Source organism: Microtus oregoni, unplaced genomic scaffold, assembly GCF_018167655.1.
Source record: "Microtus oregoni isolate MIOR12 unplaced genomic scaffold, Mior012 000010F_ref0000083, whole genome shotgun sequence".
NCBI classification, from domain to species: Eukaryota; Metazoa; Chordata; class Mammalia; order Rodentia; family Cricetidae; genus Microtus; species Microtus oregoni.
The window spans coordinates 19,147,393-19,167,783 of NW_024543069.1; the positions used below are offsets into that span (position 1 = coordinate 19,147,393).

Below are 20,391 nucleotides of genomic sequence, written 5' to 3' on the forward strand. Positions count from 1 at the left end.
GAAAAAAAAAAAAAACCATGCCAACCAAAAGGATGCAGGCTAGCTTTCCTCCATGGAAAGAGCAGCCCAGCGCTCACACGCCAGGGAATGTGAAAAGGGTGCTGCACATCTGTCCACACATTTGTCATCCTGAAAAGGCTTTGCAAGGACAATGAAACCACTTTCTAACTTTAAAACCTGGCTAAGGTACCAGCTGTTCGGAGCCATTTCTAAGAAAGGTTTTCTAAGGAGGAATCGCTCCTTTCCCAGAGTCTAGACCTCATACACATAATGAAGTTCCCCTGTCGTTAAAATCTGAATGGTTTTTTGTGTAATTCACTGTACTTATACTCCATGTTTAATTCAACCCAAATATATATGGGGGTAATTGTATGATTTGCCTCTTTTATTCGAAAGTCTGGGGTTTCCTTAGCATAATTTCTCTGGCTTCTGATCAAATAGTCATCTATGTGTGAATGGCAGGAGCCTTTTCGAGTCTTACTGAGTTAGGTTAGAATACTAAAGCTAAGAGCTTTGTTAGCTTGTGTCAATCATTTGAGACTTAACTCCACTGGGTCTCCATCATGCCTGCCTCAGTCATGAGCTGATTTCTGTTAACATCAGTGCTCTATGGCCGCCAGAGGTGGAATGATACCTCTACTTTTAGATGAGGAAGGGTAAATAAAACAAGAAATGAAATCCTAAAATGAATCGGCCTGTAATATAACACATAAATTAAGTGGTTCTTATAGCCAGAAATTGTTAAGTATACCTGATTCCATCATAGTTCAAGGTCTGATCTTAAAAAGCTGAGCTTTCTATCTTAAGACAATTTCCTATCCACAATCCACAATAGGGGTTTCCCTTCTGACCATTTTAATACCACCCACATGCATTTGCTATGAAAGATAAATAAAAATCCCTCTCAAAGTGCCGAATTAAGTGTCAGTAAATATGACAACTAAATTTAAAAATTCTAGTTGCTTTCCTTATAATGCACAGGGGAAAACAGTTCTATGTTTTTCCTCAGCCACCGCGGCATCTCTTACTTAAGAGGGCCTTAGCATGACTGACCTTCCTCATCTCAAGAAATAGAACAGACAGCAACAAAGGGACCATTGCCTTTGTGTGCAAACAGACAAGTAAGCCAACTTCGGCAAAGTGTAAAGTGCGAACAAATGCTACACAGTTCTCCCACTCCCGCTGCTGTGTGCGATGCTGAGCTACAGAAACGATGGTTCAGACTGAAACTGGAATCTTAACTACCAACAACCATTGAGTAAAGACCAGAAGGAACAGGGCGTGACTCACCCACTAGGCACAACATTCGCGCTGCGGTGGTTCTGCCAATGCAGTCACGTGGTATGTTACTTTGAAGAAAACTATCTTTGTGAGCTGAAAGCATGGCTCCAGAGAGAAAAGCAAAGCTGACTGAAATGGACTGCATTGTCGAAAGCAGATAGAATGCTCACTTAGTGAAAAGAATAGTCTTTAATGTTTGGCAAAAGTCTTTCCCAGCCCAGAGTAAACACAAAACAAGCAGGCTGGAGGGCTATATTTCACAGTGTACAAAGCAGTTCACATGGATGTTGCCATGGCAAAGGAAGCAAACATGTATCTGAGGTCATTTGAATGAGTAACTCACCTAGGAAGATATAAACTATTTATATAATGATCTGCAAAAGAAATTATCTAAAGTTGTACTAGCTACATTTTTAAAAAGTAGTTCTACATGGTTTGCTCTTCACAGACAATCTATTCACAGTATGCTTGACTACATTACATGTGAAATCATACGGCAAAAAGAAAATGAACCCAACAAAGAACAAGGGAAGATTCCCTACATGTGTCTTAAAATGCCCTGCAATTTTCACATTCAAAATTTTATGCATCTAATTCTAAAAAAATATTATATGGAATACTCTTAAGTTACACAAACTGATAATAATTTACTGTATTTTTTTCACTCTAATAGGAGCAAATTACCACATACTTGAACAAAGTTAAAATAGTTACTATTTCTTTATAATAAATTTGATGTATAATTTACTTTACTTGTGCTTTTTGCACCAGTTTATAAATACAGTATAAGCAATACACACCCAAGACGGACACCAACATTAATAATTAAATTCAAAATAGCAAATACTTACCATACAAAATTAACAGTAAGTACACCTTTGATGAATTACCAGAGTCTTCTGGACTGTGAAGCCAGACTCTCTGGAAACCGTGTCAAGTCTAAGCACAGTAGAATCTAAGGCCAGCTGTGAGATTTGTTTATCTTTTTTTTTTCTCAAGTTGGCATGAGGTTCTGAAGAACCAAAACTGGACAGTTTTTACCAAAACTGGCAGTAAATAAATGAACTGATTCCACCGTAGCTCTTCTGACTTTCAGTAGCTGCTGTATCTTCACGGAGAATCTGGTGAAAGAGCTGGCCACCAGAAACAAGGTTGAGTGCAGTCACTTGGAAGAGGCTCCTCTAAGCGGAAGTACTAAGCAACAATCTGTTTCAGCACCTTTGGACCACAAAACGAAAGCAAAGCAAAGTCCTTCATAACTGGGAACAAAGTTTATAAAGTGCTTATGAAGTGATCAACATTTCAAATTAGAACGATGCGAATCAATGCTCGCCCCGCCCTCACAGGGGGATGCAGAGTAAATGTGTCATCCTCCCGTGAGAATTGCCACATCTTTCAAATCAGTAGTTTGGTCTACCACAGGCTTAAAAAAAATCGTTCATTAATACATAAATATTTAAACCTACCGTACTTCATTCATTATGTAAATATGAGATAAAAAGCACCAGTTTCAAAAGGTCAGCTACCAATCACACTATCTGGAGTAGGCCTGCGTGATCCACATTTTATAACCTACTTTGAAAATGATAAAACCAAACCACAACTTCTTTACTTATTTAAATACCTCTGCAAGAAGTGTAGCATAAAATATAGGGAAACATAAATAACTCAAAGACCAAAGGAGACTTCTTATGATGACTAATAAATTTGATTTTCTGTTTCTCAGTGCAAACATAAACTTCGCGTCTTCTCTTTCAGATTCAAAAGTGTGAAGGGTGCGCACAGGGGGTCACTCCTTGCTGTGGCTGGTTACCTAGTGGAAAAGCAGAGTTAACGGTTACAGGAACAAACTTGTGCTGCAGATAATGCTTCTGCTCTGGTGTTCCTGTCAGGGACAGCCTCCAGTAAGGGGGAACAAATCAACTGGCTAGACCCTAGGCCAAAAATCACACTGGGCGATCAAGTGCATTCTGTAGAGGGGACGCCTCCATGTGAGAATCTCACACTTGCCAACACAATGCTTTGGGATTAGAGAAACTGACTCATCTAACTTGCTCGAGGGCGGTGCTATGGGACACAGCAGAGCAGGCCAACATGCTCCCTGGCTCCTCGGGACTGACTTGTAACACCATAGTGCTAACCTCCGCCTTCAGACTGTATTCTTGGAAAGAATATTGGATCTAACACCTCATTCCATTTCATTGTTTAATCACAGATTATTTAATAGACCATACTGACTAAGTAACAGCTAGGGCAAAAAAAATGTATGTACAAAGGAATGTATGTACGTACTATGTAACAAAAGCAATCAAATAAAAAGAAGCCATCAACTTAATAGAAGAGGTATGGGAAGGGTTTAACGAAATGTAGCCAAGAGATGCTAGACAAAAGGGAGGGGGAAGGTGATTTAATTCTATTTCAATTAGGAACATACTTAAAATGGCACCAAAGTGTTTATCTAATTATTCTTTATCAATAAAAAATCAGGAGTCACATATAGAGGTAAGAGCTTGAATGATTGGAGAAGCAGAAGTCACCAGTGACCTCCTCTCTCTTCCATTCCTCAATCCAAAAGGGCTGCCCACCCTGCCTTACTACTTCCTGTCTCCCATCTGTCTACAGTCCTCTGAAACCTCTATGGTTAAGTTTGTTCAGCTTGTAGCTAGCTCTGCCCTCTGACTCAAAGCAAACGTTACTGTCAGAATGGGATCGAAACATCGCTGTGTGGCACAGAGAACACTCGGTTTCTGAGGAGTTCCCACCGTTCCAGGCTTCTAGCTGCTGATTGCCACATCTCCCCCCAGCTCCGCTTGAGACGGGTACTTACTAGAAAGCTGCTTCTGGAGCTGTCGCACCAGGGCGGCTGTCTGTTGCTGCTGCTGGGTCTGCTGCAAGCCTTGCCTGGGGAACTGCAATTGCAACAAGGGGAAAGATGAATCAGCTACCATGCTACACAAGGCACAGGCTGCACCTTGGCTTGCCTAATCCACTGTCACATGCCTACAGAGAAAAGGCTCATGCCCAGAGTGAATAACCTTGTTTGTGTCTACAGTATACATAGCCGGTAAACAATGCCATTCAATATACAGCCAGCAAACAGTGCATTCACGGAGGCCTTTATTTGTGGAGTCTTGAAGTGCACACTACAGAGGTAGTCTACTCATTCAAAGACCACTGTCACTTCACTCTTCACCAGCCGGAGGCATAGCCTGACAGCCCGAATCCCTCTTGCTGGCAAATGCAAGCTCTCTGGTGTGGAGATCAGACCAATGCCCATGGACCTCATGGACAGAAAGGAACCTGCCAGGAGTAACGTGTGCTAGCGTAACCTCATTTGGATCATGACCTCCAGCTGAGAGCCAGGGCAGGGCTAGCAGAGCTCGACACCAAGAACTCAGACTTGAAGGGTTTTCTCGTGGTGCCCGGTGAGGGAGACCAGAAGTATAACAAGGGGGACGAAGAACCCATGTGCAGTTAGTTCCTCCCATCAAGCTCAGACGATAAGCTGTGGCTGATGTTCGAGGGGGGAGGGGGACTGATTAGCATTTGATAGAAGGAAAACTATTTTCTATTAGAATCACCAGCTGTACTCTGTCATTTCTGAACACTGGAAGTCAGACAGTAGTAGCTCTTCCTTGTTTTTTTTTTTCCTTCTTTCCTCCTTGGCTGCCTTCTAGTTGCCTGCAAACAGCAGGGATGCTCTGAAACAAGCTTCCCTTAGCCATACACACAGCACTGGTCCCTTCCCATTTACCTCAGTCTGTGCTGTGTTTGCCCGTCTCCCTGTACGGAATACCCTGCGAAGACTGGCACAGCACTCTAGAGAGCACCCCAGGAGATGGAAGGGAAGGAGCAGAAGCAGGCTAAGAAGGAGCTTTGCTTTATTTTGCCAGCCTTTCCCACGGTAGCCCTCTGCTGGCTAAGCCCATCCAAGGCAGGAAGGCCCAGGCTCTTCCATCAGGTAACCTGGATCTCTCCATCTCTGCTCTTCTGCCTCCACCAGGCTTAGAGGTCTGATATGCCTGGAACACATTTGAGTTGCTTTACCTTAGTCTGCCTCACATCTCTCAGGAGTTTTTAAAAAGACCATTCTCAGTGTGAATGCAACATGATTATGTCTTCCTTGGAGATCGTCGGTATGACTGAAAGTAGCCTAGGATTGTCAGCAATGTAGGAAATAAAAATACAGAAGGCTAAATGTGAATCTCAGCCAATGGATAATATTCATTTCACTAATTCAATATTTCATGGGACAAAAGCTGCATTTAGTCCAAGTAGCCCAACAAGAGATTTGAGAAAACTCTTTTGCTAACTGCTTGCCTGAAATTCAAATTTAATTCAAAGTTCTAATTTAGATGGCATTGCCAAGCTGACTCTTAAGTTTATATGACATCTAAAGCCGAGAAGCCATTTCCAATACCAGTGTTAGAGTTCTCCCACCGTCTCTACATACCGTTCTTGGAAAAGAGAATAAAAACCATTTCCATTATATGGAAAAGTCATTAAGATAAGTGCTTTTTATATTTTTTTTTTCTTTTATTGAGAAAAGGAAAAAAAGTTTCCCCCTCCTCCCAGCCTCCCATTTCTCTCCCCCTCCTCCCACCCTTCTCCCCCTCCCCCTCTCCCCGTCCCTCTCCAGTCCAGAAAGCAGTCAGGGTTCCCTGCCCTGTGGAAAGTCCAAGGTCCTCCCCCCTCCGTCCAGATATCATCTTACACCTGTCAGAATGGCTAAAATCAAAAACACCAATGATAGCCTTTGCTGGAGAGGCTGTGGAGGAAGGGGTACACTCATCCATTGCTGGTGGAAATGCAACCACTGTGGAAGTCAGTGTTTCGGTTTCTCAGGAAATTCGGGATCAACCTACCCCTGGACCCAGCAATACCACTCTTGGGAATATACCCAAGAAATGCCCGATCATATGACAAAAGCATTTGTTCAACTATGTTCATAGCAGTATTATTTGTAATAGCCAGAACCTGGAAACAACCTAGATGTCTATCAATGGAAGAATGGATGAAGAAAGTGTGGAATATATACACAGTAGAGTACTACGCTGCGGTAAAAAACAATGACTTCTCAAATTTTGTATGCAAATGGATGGAAATAGAAGTGCTTTTTTTAAAAAATCAGTTCTTTCAATGCTTATTCAGAATCCTACTTATCAATTTGTTCTACATGCCCTGCACTATTCTAGGCACTATAAACACATATGGCCACACTTAATCCTGATGCAGGACTGACTATCCTAAATTTACCCAAACTGTTTGGAACAGATATTCTGGAGTTCAGTGTGTGTCAAAGGTTAACTCTCACCATGTGATCTGGGCTGACCTTACCCTCCCTTCACCCTGTCCTTCTGCAGTCAAGCATCCCCATGGTTGCTCTAGGATACATGAAAAGAGCTGGATGTCTGTTCTTGTCAGCCTTTGCTGTTTACCTTGCACTTTCAGAGGTGTTTGGATTCAGACATCAAACAGAAAGGACTATGAACCTTCACTACTAATATTCTCAAGATCCAGATGATCTGTGCCATTTGGCTTCTGAATCCCAAGGGCACTCTAAACACTACATTGATTTCTCCGAACAGAACGTATGAACTCCTTGAGGAAGACCAGTATAACATGTTGCTGCTGGCCAAAGATACAGTATTATTAACTAATGCTGCTGTCATATACATTTTTTGAAAGGCAAAATGCAATACAATAGGAGCCTTGCCTAAAGACCAATGTATTTCAGGTCACCTAATTAAGACAGCATAAAATGGAAAGAAAATACTTAGAAGCATGGTGTGAATATTATTTTCTTAAATGTTGGAAGCAGCTTTAAGGAAAATATGAACTACATCTGTCAAAATTAGCTAAAAAATACTTTAATCATAACATACAAACCTTATAAAGATTGTAAGTCAGCAACTACAATTATGGCAAAGATTGAGAGAGCACAGGTATTTCCCCAGGAAGGGCAGAGTCTACTGTCAGTGGTCCTTCCTTCACAGAAGACAAATGGCACAAGCATAGACACTAAGTTGTCTCTACAGTTAACTGATAGACATGGGCTTTTCTTAACCTTCCATGCTCATTTCACAGAAGTCTCCTGATGACATCTCAAAGACGTGACGATTTCTGTCTTATGGCAGTTTTGACCTTAAAAACACTTTAGTACAGTAATCAAGTTGGCCACGGGTGCTGGTAGTCACTGTCTACCATGACCCAACTGATGCTATCAACTAAAGGGAACCAACCAAGGTAACAGTCAAAGGGGACAGGTCAAATACTGCCTTTCAAGGTCACGTACATTCAAGCTTTCCACCATGGGCTCCCCAGATTTCTCTATCTTTTGATCTCTGTTAGGACTTCAACTATATCATTCAAAATAAAAAAGCTATAGTCCTAAACCCTAGGACCTCGGATTGTAACCTCACTTGGAGAGGGAGCCCTTCCAGAGGGAATCAAGTCAAAATGAACTTTATTATAACAGAACTTGATATACGAATGGTATTCTCATAAAAACGGGGACATGGGCAAACTGGTGCAAACAGCAAGGATGCTGTGTGAAGGTCAAGCAGAGCCTGGCTACCAAAGATAGCTGGTGCAGTGGGAGAGGCTGGAACAGACTGGCACAGGATCGCCCACCAACACACAGAGGGAACCAACATTGCTGACTCCCGATCTTTCACTTCCAGTTCCCAGAACCAAGAGGGAAAAAAAATTCCAATTTTAAGCTAAGTTCATGCACTTTGTACAGCAGTTCTAGCAAGCCAATTCAACCTCTGAAGCTTTTAGACTAAAAAGATAAAGCCACCACATGCTGCCTGCCATGTACAACATTGCCCTTCAGCCATTTCCTATGATTCTTCGTTCCCTGGTGGCAAAGAGCACACTTGGCACTTTCATGACAAGCTCCCTAACACCTGAAGGGGTGCTGGTTTCTACTGAATAAACCAAATTAACACTAGCTGAATTCCACTGTAACCATTGGCTGACAGGAAGTGGCCGGGCAAGTCATCAGGAGGGTGGTAACTGCTACTTACTCCTCCCTTAGTGCAACACTGATCAGAACCCAGAGTCCAAGCTCACCCCTCCTCAGCAGCCAGCTCACCACTCTCTTCTCCAAACACAGGAACTGAATGGGGGAGCAGGCCCAAAACTAGAGATGGATCTGCTAGAGATGTTTACTATGAAGAATCCAAGGCATTGAAAAAATAGTAAATCTCAGAGACTGAAAGTAATCAAAAGGAAATGTGAACTTTTTCCTTAAATCTCCTGAGGCCTTGTGCCCTTGCTATTGATATACACAAGTAGTTAAAAATAGTTTTTACATCTGTCTGTTATTATGAGACAACCAAAAAGGGGTATAGAATACATACCAAAACACCTTTAACAGTACTATTTTTTAAACTGGCAACATTCCAAAATTTTAACTGCAGAGGAATGGTTCAGCAACTAAAAAACACGATGACATCATCATCATAATTTAAAAGTGTGTGTATACCCTGGCGCAGTAGTACACACATTAACCCCAGTACTGGAGGCAGACGCCAGCATCTCTGTTCGTTAGAGGCCACCCTGAGCTAGATTGTGAAATGCAGGGCAGCTAGAACTGCATCGTAGGACCCTGTCTCAAAGGGTGGGGGTTGGTGGGAAAGAGAAGGCTCAGTTAAAGCTAGGCTCACAACTAAATAAACATCATAGGTACACAATTGTGCTATATAAAGTACACCCAAGAAAGACTTCTGATGATGTGAACATCTCTCAGTACCGACCACTCCTATAAACCTAGTTTCTAATGCTGAAACTGAACACTTAGGTCTGAACATTTTAAGTTTCCTAGCCCATCCTAACACACACACACACACACACACACACACACACACACCACACACCATTTGGTCACTGTGCTGTAATAATGCCTGCTTGAATTATTTATGAGACTGTTCTCTACTGAAACAATACTGTGTTTCTTGGTGGGAATTTAAAGCACTCTGCCAAATAGCACACAAAAAAATGTTAAACAACCACTATTCACCTCCATTAAATTTACCATTAGTAAAGACTTTTATTTCTTTTAAGTTACCTTCTTACGAGCATCATGAAGAAAAATGTCATCTTCCATGCTCTGAATTACCTTGGGAAGGTAGGATGTTAAGCCAGTGGGTAAAACACAATCTATAACATTAAAAATCACCAATATTGCCAGACAGTGATGGCAATCCCAGCACTGGAGGCAGAGGCAGAGGCAGGCAGATCTCCTTGAGTTCGAGGCCTGCCTGGTCTACAGAGTGATTTCCAGGACAGGCTCCAAAGCTACCTAGAGAAACCCTGTTTCGAACAACTGAAAAATAAAAAACTAAAAATCACCAAAACTGCCTTAGAAATCCTTATTAGGTTTGCATGTTCTTTACATACCATAACTCAGTTAAATATTTACACAACTATGATCTAAGAAGAAAATACCAAGTTCCCTTTAACGAGCTCTGACTCAGAGGTAGTGACTTACTGGGGGTTATCTTAGGTGACTTCACATACCTCTGCTGCTGCTTTCAACTGTAACTGGGAGGTTTAAAGAAACTTTCCTTCCAGACCTATCAGTACAGTTTAGTAACAGAATTAAGTTTCTTTGTTTACCCTATCCAAAATAACCACTAGAGGTAAGGCATTTGGGGCTGCCATCCATCAGGAATCGTGGAGCACATGCTAGGAATAGAGCGCATGTTATACCTCCAACACGTCGTTCTGCGTTTCTCGAGAATGGTCTCCACTGGCCCGTATGTTTGAGTAACTGATTCCCAGTTGGCAGACTGTTTATGAAGAATTAGGAGGGGTGGCCTTTTCGGAGGAGGTATGTCACTGGGGGCGAGTTTGGAGATTTCAAAAGCGCATGCCGGGCCCAGTCTTCGGCTCTCTGCCTCTGTCAGCACTCAGCTACCATTCTAGCCCCCTGCCTGCTTGTTGCCCGCATGCCGTCTCACCACATATGGCCATGGACTCTGCCTCTAAAACTATGTGCAAGTCCCCAATAAAATAAAATGCTTTCTTTTATGCTGGCCTTCATCATGGTGTCTCTTCACAGCAATAGAAAAGTAACTAAGATATCATATTACGTATGGACTGAGGTAAGATTTAGTAACAGGTGAAAGAACATCCCTCACTCAGCCCTCAGCCTACCCCAAATAAGTCTAATGTAGAGGTGCAGAGGCTAACATCCGGTGTTATCCTCTGTTGCTTCCCCCACCTGTGATTTTTTGCACGGGTGCTCTCAGTGAATCTAGAGCTTGCCAATGGCTGGGCGGATGGGCCAGTGAGCTCTGGCAATCCTGCCCTCTGCTGGACTTAGAGGCACACTGTCAAGCCTGGCTTGTTGCATGTAGGTGTTGGGATCTGGAGTCAGGTTCTTGTGCTTTTGTGCCAAGGACTTTTCCAAATGAGTCATCTCCTCAGCTCCTAAAGCCATTTCTTTTTAAAGTAGCAATAACTTATCTTAGGATGGCAGCTATATATTCGTGGGGACTGAATGTTTAAACTCTCATTGTAAGAAAAATTATAGATTAAATATAAATAACTATAGGTAATTTAAGCATAGAAATTTTATTGTTTGTGAAGAACATAAGATGTATATTTTTATTACATATCTGAGTCAAGTTTAAAATATGCAATAATTATCATATATTCAGCAATAATTGTAGTTCTAAATTTAAAGTTTATGTTTTTGTTAAAATGGTACTGTACAATCATTTACTTGTTAGAAATTACTAGCTATACAAGCTACCATTCCCAAATTATTAGGTTCCTTACATTAATAGTAAAGGACTCATCTGCATCATAAATCACTAGGAAGGCATAATTATGTGACAGTCACTTCCATCAGGATCACACGCAGTACTGCTTGTAACAAGAGCACCGCAGCATGGCAATCTTTGTTTTCCATCTGGATGAAAAGAGTTAGAATCTTCCCAGTCAGCATCAAATACTCAACATGACCTACCTGCAGAAACTTTGGTTTTCTGACAAAACACCGTTAGAATGTCTTGTGTATAGAAATAAAACGGAGACTATTCTTAAGTTTTCTTTGTCTGGCATAATAACCTACTCAACAGAAAGAAAAGTTTTCAGTGTTTTACAGCCTTGGGGATCAAACCCAGGGTCTTGTATATGCTGGACAAGGGCCCCCTCCCACTGAGTTACTACTTCAGCCTTAGGAAAGATTTTTGGTGATTTTTTTTTAAATCAGCAAATTTCACTAACTGATGCTATACAGCAACAAATAGTAAAGTTGGAATAAGAATTTTAAGTGCTCCTAGTAGTGGCAAAGGTTTAAAACAAAGGGGTCAAATGCTAGATTTCACTTTTAATATATACTTTCTGGAGCTGGAGAGATGGCTCAGCTTTAAGAGCCAACACTCCTCTTCCACATGACCTAAGTTCAGCTCTTAGCACCCACATCTCTTAGGCAGTTAACAACTGCCTTCATCTTCAGTTCCAATGCCTTCTCTGGTCTCTGTTATCCACTATACTCACAAGTATAACCCAACACTCAGACACACAAATATACAGATAACAAAAACAAAATCCTTTAAAAAATCTTTCTTTTTGTATTTGAAACATGAGTTAAAGATAGACAAACATCAAGGGGAAAGTTCTTTATTTGAGTGGAATAGCATCCCTAGAAACAAAACAACAGCATTGGAAAGTAATTACGTGTTTTTCTCCTACTACAGGGGAAACGGAAAAAGACAGCCATTGTCAACACTGGTGGGTGTGTGTCTGAAGGGCAATAGGACAGATGGGATGAAATACATCCCTTAAAAAGGAGTGGTTGGTAACTTTATAATGGGAACCCAAGAGACCCCACTTCCATAGCGATTACAAAAATTCTTGTGATGCCCTGACTGGGTAAGGTGCAGCATCTCTTCAATACATAAGCTGGCTGATGTCAAGATTAAGCAGTAAATCAGGCTGAGTAACATTTACAAAATAAAACAGCTACCCCATCATCACTAAGACAAAGTGTGGGGCAGTGGGGGAATTGGTGCAAATTCCACCTGGGAAAAGTAGACACGGAAGCTAAATAGTACACAATGAGGCCGAGCCAAGAAACCACAGGCAGTGAAGGATACTGAATTACCACCGCTGTAATCTGCAAAAAAAAAAAAAAAAACCACGTATGCATCATAATACTGCATCAGTGTTCAGCCTCGTGACTTCAGAAATCATAGACAGGGATTTTTACATTTGTGGGGTTTGTTTGTTTTGCAGTGCTAACGATCCAACCCAGGACTTCATTAGGCCAAGGTAAGCGCTCTGCTAACTGAACTACATCTCCAACCATCTTGCTTTAGGGGGGAAAAGAACCAAATTGCAATATTTAGCATTAAAGAGGTACGTGGCTATAGCTTACTGATACGTGGAGATCAGGAGGATATGAGCGGGAACTAAAGGAAGAGAGTGAATCAGAAAGGAACCTGGCAACCAGGCTCTCAGTTTGGCGAGTCTTGTACTGTTCTTAAAACTTTTCTGTGGGTTTGGAATTATGTGAAAACACGTTAGAACTTACTTCCGGGTGGAACACTGGGTCTACAGGCAGCATTCTATCTGAAAGTCTTTTTCTTTTCCTTACAGTATTTCGAAAAGTCATCCTAGCCCGCTCTTTGCTCCTGGTGACCAAGAGCCAAGTTCCATATTGCCTCTACTTAAAACAAAGCAAAAATGGTTGAAGTAGATAGAAATAAATGTCATAAATATTTTTAAAACAAAAACAATCAAAGCTGGAAAAGCTAGAACTTTGGTATAAGGGAACTGAAAAATAGGACTCAGCTGGTCAGAGCAGCAAGTGTTATATATTAGGGGACTCCCTCCTAGGCTGATATCACAGTAGGAGAATCCTGTTTGGGTCAAGGCTAAAGCAAGTGATTCTACCGACCCTCTCTAATGTGCTGCCGTGGTTCCATGCTATTTCTCTTCGCTACAGATCCATGAAGCTGTTCTCCGAATCCTGCGGTGATAACCACCTGCACTGCTGCTTCCCAGTGGCAATGAGTATAGCAGCCTACAGGCCCCAGGGAGAACTCACAGGTAACAAGCCCATGGAAATCACCGAAGCTTTCAAAACATCCGTAGTGTGTCCATGTCCCCAAATTCAACTTGAGAAGTTAGAGAAGTGGAATGTAGATTATGAACAACATGCAAATTCTTGCAGAAAATACTAACTGGATAAAAACAGATTTCATTTAATTCTTCAGGCCATTATTTTACAGAGTACTTCCATGAAGTCTAAGAGTGTTATAAAAAATTTAAGGAAGATAATCTTAACAAGCATATGAGATCATTCTTTACTATTTATAAAAAACGCTTCATAACTCACTGGTAAGGTTTTCATCCATTGAATGCTCTACGTTTTTTTTTTTCCAAAAAGAAGAATGGTGTTATTAATTAATGTTTATTAAAGCAGAATTTTTATTTGAATATTGAAATTTTTATTAGTGTATATTAATTATTTATTAAAAAATCAAATATGTCAACTACTATATCAACCAAACCCTGATAGACTTATAGGAAAACTGGCCAGGTATATCAAGATTATTTCACTCTTAAAATATCATGGCATTGGACAATGAACCTATTTTAAAGTAGAAACCCACATCCTAGTTCTGAAACATCAGGTCCTTACCAAAGGCTGTTGGGGCTGCATTGCTTGGAGACCAAGGGCCTGACTCTGGGGCTGTGAGGGCTGCTGGGGCTGGGGGGCCTGCTGGGGCTGCTGCATCTAGAAAGAAAGAAAAAGATTAGGGTAGACCCTTGAAATTATGGGGCTAAGACATGTCTGAATAGCTTTTACAAATACACATTTTTATCTGTTCCATTGCAGCTAAATGATGGTGGGATATAGTCTCAAAAATGTGGCACAGGTGATTCTTGCATTGCTTGGACAGTGTATCACGTACTAAGAAAAACACAGGTGGCGGAGCCAACCACACACCTGGGCTGTGGGATACACTGAACAGCTTATTACTAGGGCCACAATGAACAAAATGATAGAAGACTGAGTGAGGCACAAGATAAAGGATGCAACTTAGAGACATGGAAAACAGGATGCAGAGGCTGCTGCTGCTAAAACCCTAAAACACCAACATGCTGTTTACCACAGACTGAACCTCTGGTGTTCATCACCCAACCCAGGGTCTCCTGCATCCTAGACAAGCGCTCTAATACTGAGGCACATCTCCAATAATGAAAGGTATTTCGGTAAATAGGATTATCCTCCAAAATAACCATATAGAGTATAGGAAATAAGCAGACACATGGGGCGGTGGCGATGATTCTTTTCTAGTGTTAAGCACTTCGCGTTATCTATTGTGATGCTTTTAAATAATTGGCAATGGGATAAGGTTTCTTTTCGCCAGAAATCTCCAAACACATTGGCAGTGTGCTGTGATGATGCTATGATGTTAATGAAGGCTATGACGTCATGAGGTAAAGGAGTGTTTTAGCTACACTAAAATCTGCAGGGATCACTGTCACACCAGTCAGTCACTGACAGAAATGGCATTATATGAAGCAAGACTGTACCCTTTCATCTTCCATCTTTACTTTGTCAAACCTTGCTCTTCCTTCAAGTGTAAGATACGAATCTACTCTTCCAAGAAACCTCCTCAGACCACCCCGAGTTCAAGCTGGCTTCCTTTGGCAGCCAGTGCTCACTGTCCAGGGACATCCTGTGCACTTACTGTTTCTCCTTCTTTCACATCCTCTGCCTGGCATCCCACAAGCTACCTTCTCACACTGCCAGGTGACACCCATCACGGATTATCTTCTCTGACAGTTAGGGGGATAGCTTTGGAGTCCATTTTTATTTTTTATAGACTATAAACTAGCCCATAGAAATTCTGAAATGACTTAGCAGCATGAAACTAGACAGTATGTCCAGATTAAGTTGGCTCAAACACATAGCTCTTGGAAAACACTTCTAAGGCACAGAAGAAACCAAGTATGCATCACGTGAAAAGGTAACAACAAAAAAATCTTCTTAGTGGCCTTTAATTACTCCATTCAAATACTCATTTTGATGACCTGACTAGATTTTCTTCATATGTATTTTTTCAAACTTGTCTACATATTATTCCCCCAATTACTTGACTTTTTTTAAAGAGTGAGAACACCAACTAGGTACTGTCAGATGTGCAGTGTTTGTAGATTTGCCATCCTAGGGTCCACATAGGGTGAGTCTCAACATAAACAATGGAGGTTGAACCAGAAGCATTACAATAAAAAGCCACCATCCACTTGGTTCTCTTTCAAGAAAGAGGAACTTCTCGATTGATGACTTTTGTTCTTTATGCCAACAGTCAATCATAAAAAGAGGAATAAATGTAGTTGAGACACAGGAACAAGTTCCCTGCCTTTCTTTATCTCCAGGGGGATGGATGATGTTGATAAGAAATATTACTGGGGCATGTACTAACAGGGGGGAAAGGAACATGTCACCTAGTCAGGAAATGACTTATTTGCAACCTTGAAAACGCCCTTGGAAGGCAGAGAGAGATAAGTAAGCAACACAACAAGGTTCCTTGGTGAGTTGGACGTAACAAATCTTAAAACAGAGATATTCAAATAGCTGTCATGAAAAATATTTCCAAACTTGTAGAAAGGTGGATTAAGAACATATCATTCTCTGTTGAATAGTTATCTTACTAAAAATATTGGAAATAACATCAAACCGGTGCTTTACTTGAATTTTCTTATTTAATCCTTGATACATGGGTAAATAATCTTTCCATTTTATTAATGACAAAACTCAAGAGTAGGTTTTTTTGTTTTTGTTTTTTCCACCTTGGCAATAGCATCTATACAATGAACAGGACTATACATTGGTAGGCTACACTAACCCAAACCAGTTATCATATATTATTAATAATGTATCACAACTTTCAAAATAGTATATCCAAAATAAGGATGTGATAATAACCACCTTATAAATTGGAGCTCAGTTCTAGAAGGTTTGTTTTGACTTCTCCTTGTTTACGTTTAGATACAATCAACTACAATTTTGCAGATCATACTACATTCAGACTTCAGCTGCACTTGGGCTCATGGTTTAAATTCTTAGGGAACTACTTTTTTCTTTCTCTCTTTCCAATGGAGAAGTTGAGACACACAATTTCCTTTGTGTTTCTTTCTGCATGACTGCTTTCTTGCCTATTTCCCTCACAGAGCATAGATAGCTCTCCCCTCATATATACCCTGTTCCATGAGATTCCAAATCTCCCAGTATTTCTATGTAGGTCCATAAAAATAAAGCTGCATCTCATTTTGGACCGGAAAAGAGAGTCCATTTAACAGTCTTTTCAAGAAATTTCCAACACAAAAACATCACTTGTTAATTATGAAAAAAAAAAAAGAAAAATCTGGCACAGATTTATCATAAGAGCCAGACTGCCAACTTTCTCTTCCTCCTTCTTCCCAGTGCTGGGTATTAAACCCAGGGTCCTGTGTATGCCGGGCAGGAGCTTTGCCAATGAGCCACATCCTCATCCGTATACTGGAACAAGGAAATCAGAAACAAGAATGTGCTGAGGGAGGGGCTGTTTGCCAGGAAGTGTCAAGTCTTTATACCCTCTGGACTCGAAGACAGAACCCTCCAAGGATGTAATCTCTGCTACTCTAACCCTGTGGCTTAAATAGAGCAGAAGTGTGATAGAAACACAATATTACGGACATCAAATGGTGGAAAGGTATGTTTGTTCCTATCTATTTCTCCCTCATGTGTATGAAATTTTGCATTCAAACTGTAGGTCTTTAGTCCATCAGTGCTGAGGTGAGCCGAGCTCCACATTTAAACTAAAGCATGTGTGTGCCCCCTGAAGCTCTGGGAAAGGGAAATGGTTGTGTGAAATGGAGTCTCCTGCTCAGGGCCTGGCAGGTACAGAGAAAACTCTACCTTCTTGGAACTACAGTGTGCTAGTACTAGCTAAGTTGCTAGTGTCAAATACATAGGGCTCCTTGGAACTAAATACTTCAGTCTAAAGAGTCTTTCATTATGAGAGTCTGTGTCTGTACTACTGGAAGGGATGGCATTGCCCTCACCTCCCTGCCCCATACCTGGAGGAGTCTCTGCTGCTGTCGAACTTGCGGCTGTCTGGGCCTCAATGGGTCCTGAGGCAGGGGCACCGAGGGGAGGGTGGGATGTGCGGGAGTCAGCACAGCATCAATTCCCCCGCCCACCAGAGGGCTCTGCTGTAGAGCCTGGTGGTTCAGTCTGGCAAAGAATAATGCAACTTGTGTTCAGGAACCAGGCGTACCATTGAAGTGTCAATCAGTGCCTCCAGCATTTTACACACATCCACCAAGAAACAATTCGTGTTCAGTAATCATGTGTACAATTAAAAATGGGGAAGGGCCAGAGGATCAGATAACACATCTGACCACATTGAAGATAAAAAAAAAGAAAAAGAAGATAGTAAGCATACTACTTCAGACCAAGTAGCAATCATACAGAAATTACTTCTAAAAAAAAAAAAACCAGTTGTTAGCAATAAGCAAAATAAGTTACTATTTACTTTGGAGCAGGCCACGAGTGGAAAGGCTGAACAGTAGTATTTTATTACTCCTTACATATCCCTGTGAGCCAGTAGCTTTATTATCTAACTTTAAAAATGAAGGAAGATCGAGAAATCACTAAGCTCACCTAAAAGACAAACGGCACAGGTGGGATCTGAACCCGGAATTTTTGAGCGACGAAGCTCCAGTTACTGAGCTCTGTCATGCTGTGACTTACTTCTAAAAATGGGAAAGCATGTTTTACACAGTAGCTTATTTCCCATAATGTGCTACCATCCACCTCCCTACTTTTCAGACAGCAGTTACCTTGAGCAGATGTGTAGGTAGTCACTGACCGAAACACATGGGAGCTAAGCTGTGATCCACTTTACAGTGTAGAACTTTACCAACCTAACTCTTCTGCACTTTATTATCCAATGGGATTGGATAATGTGTTAATGGTCATGACTTTTATCTGTGCCACCCAGTGAAATGGCCTTTAGCGACTAGGACTAGTTACATGACTATCAGATCTTAGAGCTAAACAAAACGGCAGGGCTCCTTGGTCAAAACAACAGTGTTTCAAGAGATGGCAGAACATCTAGTTGAAGATGGAGCTTCTACAAACACCAGGTCTCCGTGTCACTGCATAGACCACGAACCTCAAAGCTAGCCATGCCGGCCATAGCTGGCTAGGGAGCACTTGAAATATGATCAATGTGCCTGCAGAACTGAACGCTACGTCAATTTCAATTAACTGAAGTTTAGCCATGCATGGACAGCAGCTGCAACGATGAGCAGTACAGACACACTCTCGGTGGAGGGGATGCAATTCGAACAAGAACCAGGGGAGTCTAGCGTGAGTCATCACTGAGGTGGAAAAGGGAGAAACAAAGCTGGAGCAGAACTCTGTCAAGCGCCATCTACGATTAGTACTACAACATAAATTGTATGGTTCCGAGCAGCAAATTCTAGTAAAAGCACTGCTAACAACGATCGATAGTTTTATCGGACACTTTTAATAAAAAAAAAAAATCTCTCGAGTAAAAGGAAAAAAAAAAGGAAGAACACTAGCACTAACACACTGGTGTCATCTGAAAATCTTAAAACAGTACACATTGGAAGAAGCGAGTCAAAACTACGGTGTTCTTGAATGGAAGAATTTGGAACCTCTACTGCATGTTGATAAAAATGAGATGTCAGGACGCAAATATAGGAGCTCAAAAACCGTCACAGTATCAAATGCCTGGAAGAAGTGTAATAAACCCAAGGCCGAGAGGGTTTACTATTGCAATTACTTCAACAGGTATCACCTCTGAGAGCCAGCTACGGGCTGCAGGTATGGCGAGGCCTGCTGCTGCGCGTAGCCACTTGGCTGCTGCTGCAGCTGGCGGAGTCTTTCCATCAGCGCTGGGCTGGAATGTGCGGCTGGATAGGCTCTGGAGTTGTAGCTGGGGGAGAGGACCACACCTCCAGACTGCTGCGGAGCTGCCTGTTGCAAAGGCATCTGTGTCCCGTACATTGTGTAGCCCTGGGGCATGGTCTGCAGGAAGGCATAAAGGGAGAAGTCAGTGCTGTGTTTAGCACCTGGATCCCCACCACTAAGAAATGCGGGGGAACAGGAAGCCCAACCTGAAATTCATGGTTAGCAATGTTTCTAATGATTCAAAATATGGGGATGGCTATTCTGTAGGCAAACAAAATCTGGCCAGAAACCCACAGAACAGGCTAGTAGGGCAGTGATTAAAAATCTCTAGCTCAAAATAACTAAATATTCGTTTAGCTTTTGAGTTGCTTATTTTTGGACTAGGAAAGGCACCTTTCTATATAGAAATAACCAGCAAAGTAGCTACATGTTCAGTGCACAGATGGCGGCAACATCCAACAAAACCCAAGCAGTATCACTGTCATCTAAAGTACAGGGCATGCTATCCCTTTAATACAAGTACCTATTTCTCTAAACCTTGACACCCACATAAAAGACACACATAGGGTTTTCTGGATTGCAAGATACAATTCACTGAACAGAGAGCAGTCTATTCTCTGGGTCCTCGGAACACCACATATTAAAGCAGCTTAAGGACTATGACTCTGAAGACAGGGGCGATACACAATAAACATGCACCAGCCTCAGGACCCTGTAAGCCAAACACGGCTCTCCTTTCCGTTGCATACACGGAATAAACTGCCAGCCCCAAGACAAGCCTAGCCGGACCAGACCTTTCTGTATAAAAGGAAAGGCATAAGGGTGTAAGGATGCAGAAACAATAAAACTACAAGGGGAGGAATGGATAAAGGCCGGCAGGTCTTAAAGGTGAGCGCACCACTTCCTGAACATTTTCTGGGTATATATAGGTTAATTCCATTTGTCACCTGGAATCCTACATCTTTCCTCTTGATCTTATAAAGAGGAAGCTATACCTCAGCATAGCACACATGCCATACAGCTACTGAGCCAACAGCACCTGTACTGTGACCCGACTCATGGGCCCACTACCTTGTTCTACTATGATTCCTCACGGAAGATACTTTTGAATATGTAAATTTCTATAGCAAATCATGCCATTATTCATTACATCA

At 41.6% G+C, this 20,391-nt stretch overlaps 1 protein-coding gene across 13 annotated transcripts in view; it reads right to left on the reverse strand.

Moving 5' to 3' along the window:
• Nucleotide 1: 1 nt before the first annotated feature.
• Nucleotides 2–20,391, reverse strand: part of Med12l (mediator complex subunit 12L) — a 310,727-nt gene continuing 290,337 nt past the window's right edge. For 4 of the 13 annotated variants that reach the window (XM_041659470.1, XM_041659474.1, XM_041659469.1 and 1 more), the window contains 5 exons: nucleotides 19,125–19,354; nucleotides 17,374–17,530; nucleotides 13,946–14,041; nucleotides 12,833–12,964; nucleotides 11,940–12,415 (listed from right to left, as the gene is read on the reverse strand). In XM_041659470.1, the coding sequence (XP_041515404.1) occupies nucleotides 12,230–12,415; nucleotides 12,833–12,964; nucleotides 13,946–14,041; nucleotides 17,374–17,530; nucleotides 19,125–19,354 (801 nt within the window). In that variant the 3' untranslated portion in view covers nucleotides 11,940–12,229. Of the gene's footprint in view, nucleotides 3,095–4,108; nucleotides 4,191–11,939; nucleotides 12,416–12,832; nucleotides 12,965–13,003; nucleotides 13,419–13,945; nucleotides 14,042–17,373; nucleotides 17,531–19,124; nucleotides 19,355–20,391 lie in introns of those variants that run through there. The other 9 variants (XM_041659476.1, XM_041659475.1, XR_005974940.1 and 6 more) reach the window with 8 other exon arrangements.